The sequence below is a fragment of the Cavia porcellus genome, unplaced genomic scaffold (genome assembly GCF_034190915.1).
Source record: "Cavia porcellus strain 051 isolate PalLab524CR breed Dunkin Hartley unplaced genomic scaffold, mCavPor4.1 scaffold_1, whole genome shotgun sequence".
Taxonomy (NCBI): domain Eukaryota; kingdom Metazoa; phylum Chordata; class Mammalia; order Rodentia; family Caviidae; genus Cavia; species Cavia porcellus.
Window position 1 is genome coordinate 148,141,730 of NW_026947484.1, and position 19,632 is coordinate 148,161,361.

Here is a 19,632-nt window from a genome sequence, read left to right on the forward strand (position 1 = left end):
TAGATAATCTATCATAACCAAGTTCTGCTTATAGCATTAATTTAAGGATGCAATAACATTAAAAAGTGATCAGGATTATTTGCTACATTATTAAGATAAAAGACCATTTTGAAAATACAAATAAATCACTTGATGGACTTCAAACTTTAAAAACTGCCTAGTTAGCTAGAAAAATTCCACACTAATAAAAGATAACTATAAAAATATCTTAAGAAGTATGACAGGCCATCAGAAGGCTTGCTTCCTGTGGGCAGCCAGCATGTGCAGGGACACACAGCCAGGCAAGCCCTGTGGACCCAGAGGCCACCATAGGAGACCCTTGTTTCCTTCAGGCAGCCAGTGTCCACTGGGAGAATCAGACAAACATATCCCTGTGTGTGTGCCTGCCACCATTGGGGGAGTCTGATGTAGACCTGCAGGCTGAGAGAAACTGCCATACCACTGCGCACCTCTGGCCACTGGAGAAGCCCCAGCACAGCTGCACAGGACTAGAGAAGCCCATCCCATGCCCTGCTACCTCTTTGTAAACCTGGGGTCAGAGAAAACCAGATTCCTGGCCAATTCTCTTACACCCAGAGGGACAGCCAATGTGGGAACTGCCTGGGGCCCCTCAACCAACTTGTTGAGAGGAACCTAGAAAAATGTTAAGATGAAGGAGCAAAATGCAGTCTCAGATTTCCAGCCCACACAGAACAAACCTGGAAGATACAGTCATGAAGAAAATGGAAGTTATACACTTGAAGTCTCTGAGAAGATAGCAGCTGAAGAAATAACTTCATGAGAGTGTAAAAGTAATCAAATGAGAAATAATATCTCAGGTAGAAGAAGAAATTTCAAGCATTATGAAAGAATTGCTGAGCACATCTAAAGAAGACCTAGATAAAAAAGGAGGAGCATAGGAAAACAATGGAAACTTTGAATGAACAATATACGAAGGCATTACAATACATGAAACAGATTCAGAGAGATATCCAGGAAATTAAAAAGCTGATTGAAAGCTGTTGGTAGGAGCATAGACTGGTGCAACCACTATGTATATCAATCTGGAGGTTCCTCAAAAAGCTGGAATTGGAGGTCCCATTTGACCTAGCTATTCCACTTCTGGGCATATGCTCAGAAGAGCAGAATACATCATACCACAGTGATATATGTGCAACCATGTTTATAGCACCACAATTTGTCATAGCCAGATCTTGGAAACAACCTAAATGCCCATCAACTGAGGAATGGGTAAAAAAGATGTGGTATTTTTATACAATGGAGTACTACTCAGCTATAAAGAATGATCACATTGAGGCTTTTATTGGTAAATGGATGCAACTTGAGACTGTACTCATAAGTGAAATAAATCAAACTCACGTGTGTAAATACTGTATTATATACCTAGTGTAAGAAACTGAGAGAGTAAAGAAGATACAAAATCTTCAATAAATGTTGTGAAAGGGTAAGAAATTGTTTAAAAAGGAAAAATAACTCTAGAGAGAAGGAAAAAAAAGAGAAAAGAAAAAAAGATACAAATTTGAATATACATACTTAAGGTTACTAAGGTGATTATACTACTAATTCTGTCAGTTCTTGGAACAAAACAGTTAATATCTATAGGATTAGATCAATTTTGCATGACTGTATCTGGTAATTCAAGTAAGCCTTTGAAGATAACTATGCAAAACAACAAAATGAGTTATGTTTCTACCACCTTGTTTTGAAAGCCTACATTGTTGTTGTTTGGGGCTCTTTGTTATAGTTATTTTTTTGACTCTTTCTTATTTTTCTTACACTTTGTTTTGTTTTGTTTTTCCCTCTAATACAGAAAGGATAGATGTACTTGTACAGGCTTATGTATGCCTAGAATTGCACCTAAAAAGTTTATAAGAATTAATTGTAGTATGTGTGATGATATGAACAGCCACACTGAAGAAAACGAGACATCATAGCAGCCATTGCTGATTTACTATCATTTTGTTTTGAAGTCTAATAATGCTTTTATTCTTGGTTCTGATTGACTTTAGTCTGTTTTCAGTTATTTGCTTTCAATGTATGTGAAGGTATGGACAGCTATTCTGAAGAAAACAAGACTCATGGTAGCATTATTGATTTCCCATTGTCTATTTTTGAAGACTCATAGGCCTCTCATTCTTTTGATTGCTTTTATACTATTTTGTTTTGTATTAGCTTATTGTGTGTGAAATATGGACAACTATTTTGTAGAAAACAAGAGACATTACAAGACATTTTGTAGAAAACAAGAGACAACAGGTAGCCACTGTTGATTCCTGTTGTCTTGTTTTGAAGTCCTGTGTTATTTGCATTGTTTTGTTCTTATCTATTATGTTTTGTTTTGCTTTATTTTGTTTTATTCTCTTTAAAACAAATAATACAGGGTTTTAAAACAATACAAAATCAACAATAGTTACCATAATGCCTTTGGATATCTTCAAAATAGCTGAAGATAACTTCAGACATAATATAAAACAGAACAGAATAGAATAGAAACAAAAAAAAAAACAATGAATGCAATAAAGGACTTCAAAACAAGCCTATAGTAAATCAAAACATTACCATAGTCCAATACTAAAGAACTATGTGCTAGACCAAACAGACTGGAACCTTTCATCCCTAATAACCTGAAGAGGCAGAATCCTGGGACAAATTCCAAATTCAAAGCTGCCTTCATAGAAGACATCTCTGAAAAGTAGTCATTTCCTAAAATGGGCTTGATACTAGTAATAAAGCTGCCTATCAAGAGAAATTTACAAACCTCACCACAGAAAATAATAAACAAAAAAAATATGAAATGAGAAAATACAAAATCAAGATACAATCCATAATCCCCAATTCACGTGAGGCAAATGAAGGGAGCATGGAGGTAGAAGAAATCAAAAGCCACCCAGCTGAATTTTATGAAATGGTATCAATGGAATTAACAAAAGAGATCAAAAAGTCTCTTGACAAAAACAAACATAACTAAAGAGATGAAGATAATAATGAAGAAAATGCTTAGTGATTCTAGAGTAGATAATACATAAAAAAAAATAGAGGAGCTGAGGAAAGATACGGAAACCATAAATGCCCAACATAGAAAAGCACTGTATTCCACACAACAGACTCAAAAGAAATCCAGAAAATTAAAACTTCCAATGAAAGTATATGCAGTAGTTACCCAATGTGAAGATAGAATATCAGATCTAGAAGAGAGAGTTATGGGCAGCAATCATCAAATGAAAGACCTCTTAAAGCAAGCAGGCAGTCATGAGTTCGATCCCCGGTACCCATAAAAAAGGAAAAAAGTTAAAAAAAAAAAAAAATAAGGAGACCATGAAAAAACCAATCCAACAGCTGCTACATAATGCAAAGAAGACTAATTAATAAAACTAATTGGAATCAAGAATCAGAAGGGATTAAAGGGGCCTGCACTCTGTGCTCCTCCATTCCATCCTGGATGGTGACAAGGCTGGAGGAGAGTGACTCCACACTTTGTGCTTCTCCATTATATTCCATAGGGTGGGCCAGTTTGAAGTCAGTGAGTTTGTTATTCAGGCCTCATCAATTTCATCCTGGAGGCAGGTCAGCTGTAAGAATATAAGACTTGACGGGAACCTTAAGACCCAGGGCAACAGCGTTGCACAGACACACACACACCTCTGGAGGGTGAAATAATCAGTGAGGCCAATAACATTGAAGTATCTGAAGCAGCAGTGAGGAGTCAGTAGTTGGACTCTGGAGAACTCCACTGACTTAAGACCAGTCTCAGCCCCCACATCCAGAAATCAGGTCCATAACCAACATATCTCTGGGATGCAGTATGGATGTTGGCACAGAACTGCAAACACTAGAATAAGAAACTGAACATAAACCGCCCTGTGAGCCTGCCAGCCACCATCAGGGACTGGTAATCAGCACTTGTGAGGAGAACCAGCTAGCCAAGCTCCTGTCATCAGGGAGCCTCAGTGTAGCTGTGTGTGGTCTAAAGAAGTCAGCCTTGTACCCTACTGCCTCCCTGGGAACCTTGGATAGGAGAATCAGATGCCTGACCCATTGCCTTACACTAAAGATGGACATCCAACAAAGGAAGCACCTGGGATCCCACAACTGACTCATATAGAGGGACCCAGGAAAATATCAAGACGAAGAAGCAAAAACCAATCTGAGACCTCTAGCGCACACAGAATGAATCTAGGAGACATAGAAACAGAAGAAATTAGAAGTCACACACTTGAAATTTTTAAAAGGACAGCAACTGAAGTAAAGGAACAACTTCATGAGACTGTAAAACGTAATCAGATCAGAAATATCTCATATAGAACACATTAACAAACAATGAAATGCTGAGCATATCTAAAGTAGACACAGATAAAAAAAAAAAAGATGAGCATTGGGAAATGATGGGAACCTTGAATGAACAATATAGGAAAGAACTACAATGCGTGAAACACATTTAAAGAAATATCCAGGAAATGGAAAACTCCATTGAAAACTGGCAAAACCACTTGAAAGAAACTGAAGAGAGACTTTCAGAGCTTGAAAATAGGATTTCAGCTAGGGATTGTAAAAGATCTAAAAATATCAAGGAACCAAGAAATAATTCAACAGCTGCAAGAGGACACAAAGAATAAGAGCGAGGTGAAAAAGCAGGGGTCCATACAAATGACATAAAAGACTATTTACAGAAGAAATAGAAGAAAACGTACCAAGCATGGGAAAAGGACCTGACATTCAGATAAGTGAGGCCAAAATAAATCTACACCTAGAAATATAGTAATCAAGATCCTAAAAATTCAACACAAGAACAGACTATTAAAGACTGTTAGAGAAAACAAACAGATCGCCTATAAAGAAAAACCAGTCAGAATCACAGTAGACTTGTCAACACAAACCATCAAGTCAAGAAGAATTTTGAGCAAAGTGGACATGATCGTGGTCATGTGACTCTAAATATATCTGTAGATAAAATTACTTTAGTAATTTTCATGATATATGTCAGTATAAAAACATAAATTATATTTTTCTATATCAATAGCTAGAGTATGAAAATTTTAAATAGTTTTCAATAAATTAAAAAATAACACCTAGAAATAAGTCAAAAACAAAATTCAGATGCAAGAAAATGCAAAAAATAGAAAGATATATATTCATCATCAGAGTCATCATTAATATGTCAGTTTTCAGGTAGCTCTATACATCTATGTATTCAATGTAATCTTACTATAATTTCCAACAAATGTTTATTTTATAAACATTTTAGTAGGTAAACATTTGAGCAACTCATGTTTTAGCATTCATAATACCCAGAAACAAGGAAAACAAAATAGGTAAGATAATATTGAACTAAAACCATAAAGTGGTAAAATTTATTAATGACTGTGCACTAAGACTTTTTAAGAAAAAGATAGTTGAGATCATGTAAAACTGACAAAGGGGTAAACAGATGAACTATTTCGAAAAACCTTAAGGTGAAACAGGTCTATTTGCCAACAAGATTTATGATAAAAGAAGATCCAGCTTTTTTTTAGTGAAAAAATGGGCAAAGGAAGTTTGTTTAAACAAATGTACCAGAACAATTAGACTGCTAAATAATGATAAAGAAAACTTGATTTTGTGCATTCGTAAACAAAAACTATTTCCTGATGAGCCAATACACATGAAAAAACCCTAAATATTTCAGAATAGTATTAAAGTGCCAGTTGTAGTTGAAAAGAGGAATAGAATTGGTTTTATTAAAATTCAGAGCATATGTCTTGTAGAAAACCCCATTAAGAGAGGAAAATGTAAGCCTCAGGATGGAGGAAAGTATTGCAACGCATATAATATAAAAAAAAAATTGTACATATTATGTAAGCATCCTACACATTTCTACCAAAAAATCCGGACCACTAATAAAAGACAAGATATTTGAAAAACATATCAGCAAACATTTAAAGAGTTTCTAAACTAAATGTGATGATCAGAGAAATATATACAGTATCACAAAACAGTGCATGTCTGATCCTGCATACCAAGAATTGATGAGAATGTAGAGAAGTGGGAAACTCTTAACTGCTTGTGACAGGGACAACTGGGACCTTTTACAAACACTGCAGCATTGCATACTTAAGTATACCCTTTTCACAACTATTCTGTTCCCAGTAAATTCTTAACAATGGGTGGGTATGAACATCAGAGTTTTTATTAGAATGATCATAGTAGAATTTACTCCTATTCCTAAAGTTTGGAAGCAATCCAAATGCTCATAGAAGAATGGAAACATTTTCTCTAATATCCATATAGTGGAGCACTATAATGGTATTACAATGGAGTGTAACACTGATACTGAACAAATGTACCTCCATATAGCAACACAGATACATCTCAAGCATAAAAGTGAGCAGAAGTGAGATGAAATATGTAATTTGTCTGTTTACTTTAAAATAGTCAAAAATAAAATGCTATGTTTATGTACTGCATACTCCAGTGGTAGGTAAGGAAGTAAAGATAAGGGCAGGTTAAATTCATGAGGAAGGATACTATAATACAGGGCTCAAAAGTGCTGTGAGTCTTCAGTTATTTAATCTTAGTCATGGTGATCACTTTATAATCATTAAATGTTGTGACTATTATTCATGACATTTATATGTACTTTACAATTTAAAAAGTTTAAAAGCTGAGGAGGTAAATACAGTACTATTTTGGTCTTACGCAAATACATCCATCTTGGAATAGGGATGCTCTTGCTAGTGACGCTGATATTTATAATACAGAACTATAAATTCTGCTCCATTCATGTACACTATTTCATGACTCTGTGCTCTGCAAGGCAGGCAAAGAAGCAAATGCTTAACATTTTCCACAACTGAGCAAACTGAGGTATGAAAAGGATGTGCGGTTTATCAGAATCCACATTGGTAGCATCCAGCAGAGGTGGAGATTGAAATCAGAGCTTGTTCTCCCCCGCCTCCAATCAAGGTCAGAATTACAGAACAAAATACATTGACTGGGATGGTTATGATTTTTAAAAAGTGCAAGATAGTAAATATTGGCAAAGATGTAAAGTTGGAAGCTGAATGTATTGGTGGTGAGGTGCTAACAGTGTAGCCGCTATAGTAAATTGTTCAGCAGCTTCTCACCAAGTTAAATACAGGTTTACCATGTCATTTAGGAATTACACTGCTAGGTATATATCCCAGAGAATTGAAAGCAAAGACTCGGCACACCTGTGTTCACATCTGCATTTGTGACAGCAGCCAAAATGTGGAAACAAGGCAAGTCATTCACCAGCAAGTGAGTGGATAAACAAAATGAACGCGTGTGATAGAATATGATTCAACTATAAAACAATGAAATCTGATATGTGACACAACACAGATGGACTAGCAAAACATGTTAAGTTATATAAGCAGATACAAAAGGGCAAACATTGTGATTTCATTTATATGAAGCACGCAGATAGGCACATTCAAAGATAAAGGAAGTAGAAGAGGTTATCAGGAATAAGGAGGGAATAAGAAATTCCTGTGTGTGTGTGTGTGTGTGTGTGTGTGCGTGTGTGTAACACTGAGAATTAAACCTAGGACCTTACCTATGCTAGGCAAGTGCTGTACTTGAGAGCTACATCCCAGCCTAGGATGTAGTACTTAATGGGTATAGAGTTTTTTAGTACTTTAGTAATTTAATACTTAAAGGGTATAGAGTTTCTGTTGGGAATGATTAAACAGTTCTGAGATTGTGGTAATGGTTATAAGACTCTGTGAATGTACTTAATTCACTAAATTGTACATTTAATAATAAAAACATAGTTTCATGTTGTATAATATTACTGCAATAAAAATATTTTTTAAAAACCAATGGACAAATATTCTGATGGCCTTTCTTTACCCTGCATTTTCAAACCAGGAAACTGAGTTTATTACAGGGATCAGGGGTCTGGTCCTATTCTACGAAAATCAGAGCAGGTACCTGTAGCATACATTTTCAAGGTTAATTCTCACCGATCTTGAAATGCCTCATGTTTTAGAGAGCCTTCATGGTCAGCAATCACATGGCACATGAAAGACCAATTCCGTGGGAACCAAGCATTTGAAAGTATAGGTTTTGTGTCTATATGAAGATATATACACCTAGTGTGAGAGATGAGGAGTGAGGCCATGTGTGTGTAGAAACAGGATGTTTGAGGCATTTCTCCTTGGCATGAGTTAACTGTAAGTTATGTTTCCATAGAAGAAATAAACTAGAATAAATATAAAGTTTTACATAAGCTTTTCACATTTTTGGTGCTTTATACAAACTCATCAGACAGTCTGTAAATTCACTTCCTTGAGCTTCTTTCTGCTTAAAAAAATCAAATTGTATTATGCAATTCCACTGCAAAGAACGTTTCAAAAATAATCTTGGGTGTTTGCCTAGTGTGAGATCTCCCAAGAGATATTAATGGAGATATTAAGGCAAATAATCCATTGTATTTCTCTGTAATGCTTAAAAGTATCCCATAGTACTTCCTTCACGTAAGCAGAATTCTTCAGTGTAATTTCGTGTGCTTTTTTTTTTAGTTGATACTGCACTTTTAACTGTTAAAAAATTTCATTTTAACATTTTCTGCTTTTCTATTGAAAAGTTTGTGGACTGTGAAATACTTTTCTGTTTCGTAGGATGTTTTGTACATCATATTTCTGAAAAATACATGGTAATTCAGGTTCACTGGAAGAACGACAGTCTCTTTAATAAATGGTGCTGGAAAAACTGGCTCTCCATTTGCCGAAAACTAAAGCTAGACCCATGTCTATCACCATGTACTAAATTAAAATCTAAATGGGTCAAAGATCTGAATATTAAAACAGAAACGCTAAATCTATTGGAAGACAAATTGGGTAGAAACCTTGGAGGCATAGGAGTAGGTAGAGAATTCATGAATAGGACTCAAACTGCACGGGAAATACTTCCCAGAATCAATAACTGGGACCTCTTCTTATTAAAAAGTTTTTGCATGTCAAAAGAAATCTCCAGCATAGTGAAAAGAAAACCCACAAACTGGGAAAAGATTTTAGTGAACTCTCTCTCAGACAAGGGCCTCTTGTCTAAAACATATAAAGAATTAAAAAAACTCAGACCTTCAAAATTCAAAGATCCAATCCAAAAATGGGCATCTGAGATGAATACGCAATTCTCAGATGAAGAAATGCAAATGGCAAATAAATACATGAAAAAATGCTCATCATCATTGGCCATTAGAGAAATGCAAATTAAAACCACACTGAGATACCATCTCACTCCTGAAAGAATGGCCAGGATCAAGAAAACCAACAACAACAAATGCTGGAGAGGCTGTGGGGAAAAAGGAACTCTCCTGCACTGTTGGTGGGAGTGTAGACTGGTACAGCCTTTGTGGAGATCTGTCTGGAGGTTTCTCAAAAAGTTGGGATTGGAAATCCCATTTATTCCAGCTATTCCACTTCTAGGCATATTCCCAGAAGAACTGAAAGCATCATACCACAGGGATATATGTGCACCTATGTTTATAGCAGCACAATTTGTAATCGCCAGATCTTGGAAACAACCCAAGTGTCCATCAACTGAGGAATGGATAAAAAAGTTGTGGTATTTCTATACAATGGAGTATTATTCAGCTATAAAGAAGGATTGCATTGAGATATTTATCAATAAATGGGCGCAGCTTGAGACCATACTCATAAGTGAAATAAATCAATCTCGCATGTATGAATACCGAATAGTTTCCCTAATGTAAGTAATGATTCAAATATATAAAAATATGTGATAATCATGATTCCCCATTATGTGGCCTTGAAGCCTTATAAAATTTTCACTTATTAATTAGAAAGGCTTTACTCTGGGCTTTTTGATATGGAAATATTTGAAGCTATAGTATATGAAGTTTTATCCAAATATTTTAAGGAAAAAGACAGACACTATGGTAACTACTATTCTTTAAAAAAAATTATTTAGCTATTTCTTATGTTTATTTTAATTAAGGGAAAAACTTAAAAAATTAGGATATATAGTAGTAACTCTTTTTGATCTCCTATTAACTTGTTTTGAAGTCCTGTAATACTCCCAAGATCTTGTTTTGACTGATTAGACTCTGTTCCATTCTGTGCGACAGTAGCAAGTTTGAAGGTATAGGCAACTAATTTGAAGGCAATAAGATTCACAAAGATGCCCATTCTGGTTTGACTATTGTCTCCTTTGGAAGTCCTGCAATGTTCACAATGCCTAAGTTTTATTGGTCTTGTTCTCCACTGTTTTGTCCAACTTTATAATATCTAATGAGATAGACAATTCCTTTTAAGGAAACAAGAGACAATGTTGATAACCATTGTTGATGACCTTGTACTCTGTTCTACATCATGTGCTATGTCTATCCTTGGTTTGGACTTACAGCTTTGTTTTGCCATATTTGACTTTATTATCTCCCCCCCAAGAGAGTAATGAGAACTGAGGAGTAATAAAATCCAAAATGTGTAAATTTTGTTATAAAAAAGAGAGGGAGGGAAAAAAAAAAAGAGCTCTAACGGATATAACAACAAGTGTGTTTAGGGATGTTAAATAGCTGACTATATTAATGTTTTTGGATCATTGAACACAGCTGTTTGCAGTCTCTCCGTTTGAATGTCTACTTTGTATTCTTTGATACTGTGATTTGAGCAACTATTTCCAAGATGATATTATGTAATCTATTAACAGGTGATTTCTTACTGTTATGTTTATTTTTTTTTTTTTGTAGTTCTGTATTATGTGTAACCTTACACTGCTTTGTCTTGTTTTGTGTTTTTCTCTTTTTCCTCTTAAATAAAAAAAAAAAAAAAAAAAAAAAAAAAATACATGGTAATTGAACCCATTAGTTTTAAAATTGTGATTTGCATATACTAACATTATGCAAAATTGTCATGGCAACAGGATAGCAGTGAGGAGCACAGATGCTGAAGTGAGGCTCTGTAGATGTGAGTCCTAGGTCCTTTACTCAGTAGTCACATGACCATAAGACACGCATTTGACCCCATAATGCATTGTGAAGTTTATTCATCTGTAAATGCATCTGTATAGAAGTGTTGTGAGCAACTAAATGAGTTAACATTTGTAAGGGCCACAGAAAACACTATTTAAATATTTGTAATAAAATAATGTAAGTTAGCTGTGGTTCTGGCCTTTGTGATTTTATTTTTCTATATATTAAATGAAGATCTTTTAACTTAGAAGTTTTTATTAACATTACTGAAATGTCAGTAGTCACAGTTGCTTGGAAGTTCTTTGGGAAAAAGGTAATAGAAGTTACTATTTACTAGGTAATTACCAGTGTGTCAGAATGTGTTGTCAAAGGAAAGAACAAGTCTCAACTAATAGAATGGTGGGAGTTTTAAAATATATTAGTTTATTTTTCACCTTTGCCATACATAGGAAAGTAAGCCTTTTCACAGCAAAAGGTATCAAATTAATCATCATGACTCCACCAGCTCTTGACATAATAATTAATCCATATAAATTACCCAAGTGATATTAAGATATAATTTATATAATCTATGATGTGAGAAATCAGTTGTCTCATTATTCATCATCCATTATGGAATTTTGATTTAATTCAGTTTGTGGTATATTAGTTTACTGCTCTATTAATTTAATGATTTGAACAATTATGTATAGTTTGTGATATTAGGTACTAGGGTTAGTATACATTATTAGATAATTCATGATGAAGTAATATTTATGGATATTATGGAAAATTCTGCTCTTTTAATCTGAATGTTGTGTGCAGTTTTATTATGCATTGTCTTTCAGTAGATTTCATATAAAACAGCTATGAATGTAATTTTCCATTGGCAGAGTGGTATCATAGTTATCAGTACTATTTCATGTAGAATAATGGCTAATAGGTTCTTGGCCCTCACTTTTATCACATATTTATGAATTTGTGATACTTGAGGATTCTAATGAGCTGAAGAACTAAAATAAATCCTTTGATACTCTACCACTGCTTATTTTTCCAAGACCACTGTGAATTATAAGTCTTATTCTATTGATAATTTTACTGTTGGAAACTCTTTGGTAGTTATTTTGGTCCTGACTATAGTGTGTCCTCCTGTTGTTTCTAGGAATTACAATTTGAATAGTATTTATTTGCATTTGTTCATGTAGATTTCCTTAACTGTTTCTCCCTAGATGTGTAGATTAGACTGATAAAATGCCAATCAAGGGCTTTTTTTTTTAGGCAAAGAGATAAGTCCAGTGTACTGTTTCTAATTTACTGTTCCTAAATTACAAAGCTAGACAACAAACAAAAAAAAAACCCCAAAAATGGGCTGGGAATTTAGCTCAGCAGCATAAGCACCTGCCTTGGAAGCAGGCAGTCCTGAGTTTGATCCCTGGTACCGATTTAAAAAACAAACAAACCAACAACAACAACAACAAAAAACCCCAAACAGTACAACTATTGGCATATCTGTCCTGAATTGACATGAAGTTTATGGTGATTAAAATAAATTTCATTAAATTGATTGACTTAGGAGCCACTGAGAGGATGGGTAAAGCACACTTCCAGATGTGTTTGGGTGGATCAGGGAGGCACAACTTTGGGTGCTATATATGGTACCTTTCCTAGTCCTCTGTGTACCAGCTGATCTGGCTGCTAGGAACTAATGAACTTCTTTGCTCCACTATGCCCTTCTCACTTAGAGGAGGCAGTCAAACATGAACCTGAAACCCCGAAACCCTGAGCCAAATTAAACTATGCCTGTAATTGGTTAACAGGAGTGTTTCTGAAAGATTTTGAAAGGCAGGCTAGAGAACCCTAGAATGTTGTAAGCAGAGTTTAATGGGTGATTCTGGTCGCAAATCAGAAGATCACACAGGTGTAGGAATGCCATGGTTAAGCTTATTTGTCATCTTAGTTGGCCTGAGAGCCATGTAAGGCAGGGGACACCAACCTCTGGGTCATGGCCTGTTAGGAGCCCGACCACACAGAGATGAGCTGCAGTTGAGTAAGTGAAGCTTTGTCTCTGTTTGTAGTCGCTCCCCTTGCTTGGATAGTGTATTACTATCAAGTTAACTGTGGCATTAGATTCACATAGGAGCACAAAACTCCTTGTTAACCATGCTGTGAGGGATCTAGGTTGTATACTCTTTAGACTCATCCTGAACCCATTCTCCTCCCTAGGGGAAAAAATTGTTTTCTATTAAACCACTTTCTGGGGCCTGAAATGCTGGAGAGCACTCGCCTAGGGGATTAGTACAGCACACTTCAGAGTGTGTCTCAGTGAATCATGACCTTGGCTACTAAATATCACTTCTGACCTCTTTTGAAACTGTATCTTCCCTTCCTCTTCTTCCCTGGCACCATTCACTAAATCTCTTCGCTGTGCAATGCCCCTCTGTCGTGATGTTTCTGCCTTGCAGCCAGCTATTCATGGATTGAGTCTGCTGAAATCCTAAGGCAAATTAAACCTTTCCTCCTCTTAAATTGTTTCAAGCATTTCTCAGTAATGGAAAAACTGACTAACACAATGATATTTAAGAGCTTTATCTGTTTGCTTTATTGTGAATATTCATGCATGTTACTGTGAAAATATTAATGATTCATTTATAGGATGCTGATGGAGATGTTAAATAGTACATACACTACACTGTCGTTCTAAAATCTGCGAAAATCACAGGCTCGGAAATACATTTGACTGCAAGTGGTACTTGTAACCTATAATCACAAGCACTGTATGACCTGACAATATAAACTTTCTGTAACCTAGTTATGAATGTTAGTTTTTATCCTTTCAGATTATCTATATTCATAATATGTCAATATTATTAAATTATAATCAGTACCTCCAGTATCTTTGAAACAGTTAATTACCATCAGTGTGGCTCATCAGCTTGTTTTAAATATTTGACTGGCTTCACATGTTACAGGGTGTGATGGTGAATTCTAAATTAACATGAGCCACTTAAAGAGTTTCATGACATTTGAGTACAATGGCCATACAGAATATTTGGGGATATTAATATCGTATGTTGTATCTATATTCATACTCTGGTGAGAAATCTTTGTGTATGAATTGTATCATTGTTATAGTAGCATTTTTTATGTAAGATAAATTACTACCATATAACACTTTAGTGAATGGTGTTAATGCTGGGATGCTTGTAACAGTTTATTTTTAATTATTATTTTTAGGTATTTACTACCAGGGAGTACCCAATTCTTCATGAGAACCCCAACGTACAACATGAAATACAATACATCTGGAATGACTCGATCCAGTGTTTTGTTTACATCCCGATACAGCCATTTGTGAAATCGAAGGGAAGATTGCTGTAGGTTATGCATAATAGTGATTCATTTATTTCCTCAAGTTGAAACTGAAAAGAAAGTGACCATTAAGTGCTGTTTAATGTACATAGGACATGTATATGTGTGAAAATACATACACCCATTCACTCAGATAACATATATATTTATTACAATATATGAAAGAATTCGCAGAAAACTGAATATAAGAATTAGCCTTTCTGAAAATGTAATAAAGTATGTTAAATTGTTTACACAAATATGTGAATGTCTACAGTTTGCTAGGTTTATAATTGACTCCTTCCTGCTAGAAATGTTATTTTTGCTGCAGAGTATATGAAAAAGAATTGATATTTAAGATCCCATTACAGTGTTAAATTATTTTTTAGACAACACCACTTTTGACTTAAACCATTAATAGTATAATACCTTATTATTTCCCTTATTCATGTTAGCCAGTTAGAACAGAACACAAAAGATAGAAGCCTGGTGTTCCTTGATGATAGGATTAAATATAAAACAGGTTATCATTACTATAGCACACTGTACAATACTGGAAAAAATTCCAACCTGATTCTCTTAACATTTTAATTCCTCTACATGAAAATATAGCTACTTGTAATAATGTGCATTTTAATGTACTAAGATCACGTTATGATCTAAAGTGGAAGACAATCTAGTTGTTTAAAAATAAAATGTAAATTCACATTTATTTTTACTTTTCATAGGGAGTCACATAAAAGAATAGGAAAATATGGTACTGAAAGAATCTTTCTGTATGACTTTTGTCTTATGCCACTCATTTTTATTTGGAAAATATCTTTGATAGACTGAATATATGGTTAAATTTAATTCTCCTTCAGAAGAGTTGACACTTCAAACTCATTTTGATGTCATAGGATAATATGTTATGTTTACTAAGTGTTACAGTGTTGAGGCCAATTTCCACTTGTTTATCATTGTATTCCAGAAAATAATCTACATGATTCTGAACAGAAAATTCAAATGACAACTATTACTCACGATTGAGTTACACTTGAAGGTTTTTAAAAATCAGTATACAGCATCATTTTGTCCAATGTTATCATGAATATAAGTTTCGTAGCAGTTTACTTCTTGCTTACAGTTTTTTAAAACCAGTGAGTGAGCTTTCAGTTTTCATATAAATATAAACAGCAGTCTTGACGGAGCTCCCTAGAAAGACCAATATTCACCTTTTAGAAATGTATTTAAACTTCTGTCTCCAATGGTTTTTCTCACAGATAACAATTAATTATAATATTCATGAATGTTTTAACTCCCTTTAATACCATAAATCTGTTTCCACTAAATCAAGTAGTAGTCCAAAGCAGGAGAACTGAGGCAGGGGAATTGGCCTGTTTTAGTTCACAGCTTGGCGAGCAGGTAACCTAAAGTTGGAAGTTACGTATATTTTGATTTTAAAGCCATTTTCTGAGAGTGTTAGTGTAAGATAATTGGAATTTTCCTAAAATATTGCTAGGTACTTCATTCTTTATAACTGCCTACCATCCACATGCCAGGGACATTTTCTTGCTGGCTCAGTTTCAAATCACTTGCTGTTGTCTCTGAGGAAGAAGTATAAGACTGTCAAGATGAAGGAAGTTAGTGTAGGTATGTGACTCCAAAAATTCTTAAATATGTGGGAGATTTCTTAGAATAATGCAAAGTTGGGATATTGTAAAATTAATATATAAGAATGATTAGCAGTAAGTCAGTGTATGTGTAATTTTAATCATTTTTTAATTCATTATTTGACCACAAAGGAGAGACAACTTGAAATGAAGCAACTTGAAATGACTTGAAATAGTATAAACCCAGTTTATTGGCCATTTATATACTTTTAGTTTAAATACAAATGGTTCTTTAATTTGCCAGACTGTTTGCTTTGGAACTTCAGACTTTTGTTGTATATGAATGAAGTACTATTTAAAACAAATGAGAATATCCAACAGTGGGAGGAATTTTCCTCCAGAAATATACACATGTACATGCACATACACATATGTGTTGAAAACTATGAGTAAATTTAAATGTACGAAACTACCCATCTGTTGATGGACAAATTTCATTTCTCTAGCTACTTAAGTCTGGCCTTACTTTAAATGCTACGGTCTTATTACTCACGTTTGTCTATTTTTACTGATCTGGTTTGATATGGTGAAGATACGCATTAAAACTGGGTGCTCATTATTTATATACTGCCTGCTATGCTATGGACTATGGCTGCTGTAGTGCTGCTCTCTAATGAGGAACTCAGAGAGGACACAAAAATGAGCCAAGGATGTGTAGAGGCCATAGAGATGTTTAGAGGTCTAAAATACTCGTTAGTTTTGATTATAAATGTTTTCATTGGATTAAAATAGATCAGCACAAGTGATAGTGTAGGTCTCACTCTCCCCATCTCTTTCCCACATAAGAAAGAAATAGCTAAAATATTTGAAAAACTCTGAATCTATTTTATCTCATCAGAGGTTTTAGAAGGTAATTTGCTGACTTACAATTGAAATATAATTTCATTTTGCTATAGGAAAGCATAGCCCTACTCATTTGGTAAATCTTAAGAGAAAATTCTTTCTAAAATTAAGATTGGAATGATTTCCAGAATTGTCTAAGAAACAACCTTTTTATTTTAAATCATCACCCACAAATAAAGTCTGCAACTACAAATTAGTTTTCACCGTGAATAATCCAACCTTGTGTACTAGTTACCATTTCCTGTGTGTGACTGGTTGAAGGTAGTGCTGGGCTTTGTTTATTGATTAGTTTTACAAGCAACAAGTTTTATTTAATTAGCATTTTATTAACCTTGAATAGTAAAAATGATACTGTAACAAGATCAAATGACAGGAAGAACTTTCGTCTAGTACATAGTTTTTCTGGTTACCCATAAGATACAAAGATCATACAGATTTTATCATGTGTCTAAATTAGGTCTAAATATGCAAAATATTTCTGCTAGTTTCTGCTCCCTAACATTAAAATGAAATGAAACCCAACCAAGAAAACCCTTTGTTTTATCTTATAGTTGTGTGGAATTAGATAATGGCAACTTCTAGTCAATAAGAAGAGGATTTCATTTTCTCTTTTTAACTAGGCAAGTAGCTGAGTAGGGAATTTTGTTATCTAACTTGAAATTTCAGATATTTTAATATAAATTCATCCAAATGCATCCTTCTTTAACCTATCAAAGTCATGTTGTGTAAAAACTCTTACATTTAAATTTATATGTTACTGAAACTTGTCAAAGTACCAAAAATTGATGCTTGCATAAACTTCATTATTTAATCTTCTGTAAAGGACTGATTCATTCTTACGTGTATATTCTTTAAAAATAAATAGGAAATACCTCAAGAGAGACAGAAATATTTTCCTTTTATGTTTTGTATTCTAATTTACAAATTGAGTCTTGGTTTTACTATAAGAGTTAAACAATAAAAAGTATAACTACAATTTCTTGTGATCCTGTGACATGATAATTTTTGAATATTTGCTTTTCTCTTAAAATGTAGAAATTTAAGTTTTTAAGGGCCATGTTATCTAAATCTTAGTTATTATTTAAATACTTTGAATAATGGTAACAAATAAATTGGAACTTTAGAAGCATATTCATGATGAAATTTTTATTGCTTACACTGCTACCTTTTTTTCTCCTTTTCTAATGTTCCTTTGAAATTTGCATGGAAAAGAAAAGAAATCTTTCCTTTTAAATCTTACTTTTCCATGAAGTGTGTGGTGTGCTTTGTTGTTTTCTTTTTTGGTCTGGACAACAATATAATTTAGACAAAATTTGTTATTGGACCAAGTTTAGTTTGTCTGCTGACAGTTTTAGGAAACAGGCTGAAGTTTCTATATATAAAATATCATTGGTTTTCTGGATTCATATAAAGTAAGATTACTACAAATAACAGTCTTGGTACAGTAAAATGAAATGCATAGTTTGAGATTGCTGCCATTTTTGATGGGTTTGATGATTTTTTCATCATAAATACATAGTTTATTGAATGAATATTACTCAGGTTACATTCTAAATTAATGGAGCTGTATTATATAAGAAGAGTTTTATAAAGCTTTCCTTTTAGCCCCACATAAGATATTGGTAAAGACATCATTCAGTAGAGTAATAAATTCCTAAGTTAGTAAGAAGGCTTCTATTAGGAAAGTAATCAGGTGAGGCTGATTATTTCTTTCTCAAATGTTCACAAATCTTGGTCCTGAGTTATTCAGTTGAAACAGTAACTTACTGTATCTGCTGCAACATGTGAATATTAATGTAGATGATTCTGGGTTTGAGGATTAGTTTGAAAGCAAAACTCTTGCTAACATGAATCATCACTCAAATTGTCCTCACGTGCTTTACTACCTGTGTATGAATATAAATGTTTCAGAGAATATGCTTGAAATGTCAACACAGTGTGCAGTTAGCCTTGCATTGTCATGCTCTAGCATGCGATACCTGTATGAGACATTATTTCAGCTACTCAGATATGTTACTGTAATAAAAGTGTTTAACATAAGAAAATTATAATATGTCATCAAGTGCTTATTTCTGTTTCAAATGTACATATGCATAGATTTTAGTAATAGAAGCAATTGGCAGCCAGTTAAGCTTTCTAAGAGATATGTTTGCACAGTAATTTTTGCTGATATTCAGACAACAGTATCATGGAGAGAGTGCTATCTACTGTTAAGGTCAGATCAAGAAAAAAAATTGGTTCAGCTCCTCTCTTAGCTAGGCAGAAGAGAGACTTTTAAAATTTAAGACACATCTTTCTAGAATCATTGATTATAACAGCATTGCTAATCTGACTAGAATTTTGTCAACATCTCAGGCATGTACTTCATTTTTTCAGATACTTATAATATTAAAAAAAATACTAACCTTCAGAAGGAGATATATCTTAGTATTCTTTTTGTTCATAACATTATTCTTTTAAAAGTACATATAATAGATTTAGAATAGTTTTCCTTTATTCATTTACTTACTTCAGTGTGGTGCTGGGGGTTGAACCCAGGACCTTACTACATATGTGAGTGTATTCTACCACTGAGCTACACTCCCAGCCTGGAATTGCTTTCCTATAATGGAAGCACTTTGGGTGCAATTCTATTATGTAGCCAGTACTTCTTAGCATGCGTACCTTGCTTTTATAATTGACAACCAAATGATACAAAAGTTGACTTTAAATATAATTCTAAAATGCATACTATTTTTGTGAATTAAAATACTCCACAGAATATTACAAAGAGTATTTGAATACTTTGACTCTTTTCCGTGGTAGAGGAGATAGGTCAATGTGTGTGGTTTTATCAAATAAATTAATACATGTCATTAAACATATATAATTCATATACAA

The 19,632-nt window shown here is 34.0% G+C and overlaps 1 protein-coding gene across 3 annotated transcripts in view; it reads left to right on the plus strand.

Annotated features, from left to right (window-relative positions):
• Positions 1-18,803, plus strand: part of Ttll7 (tubulin tyrosine ligase like 7) — a 130,533-nt gene extending 111,730 nt beyond the window's left edge. For all 3 annotated transcript variants that reach the window (XR_010050264.1, XM_063257669.1, XM_063257677.1), the window contains one exon: positions 14,144-18,803. Coding sequence is in view for 2 of the 3 variants with exons in the window: in XM_063257669.1 (XP_063113739.1) it covers positions 14,144-14,264 (121 nt within the window). In the remaining variant the exon portion in view is untranslated. The remainder of the gene's footprint in view (positions 1-14,143) is intronic.
• The last annotated feature ends 829 nt before the right edge of the window (positions 18,804-19,632 follow it).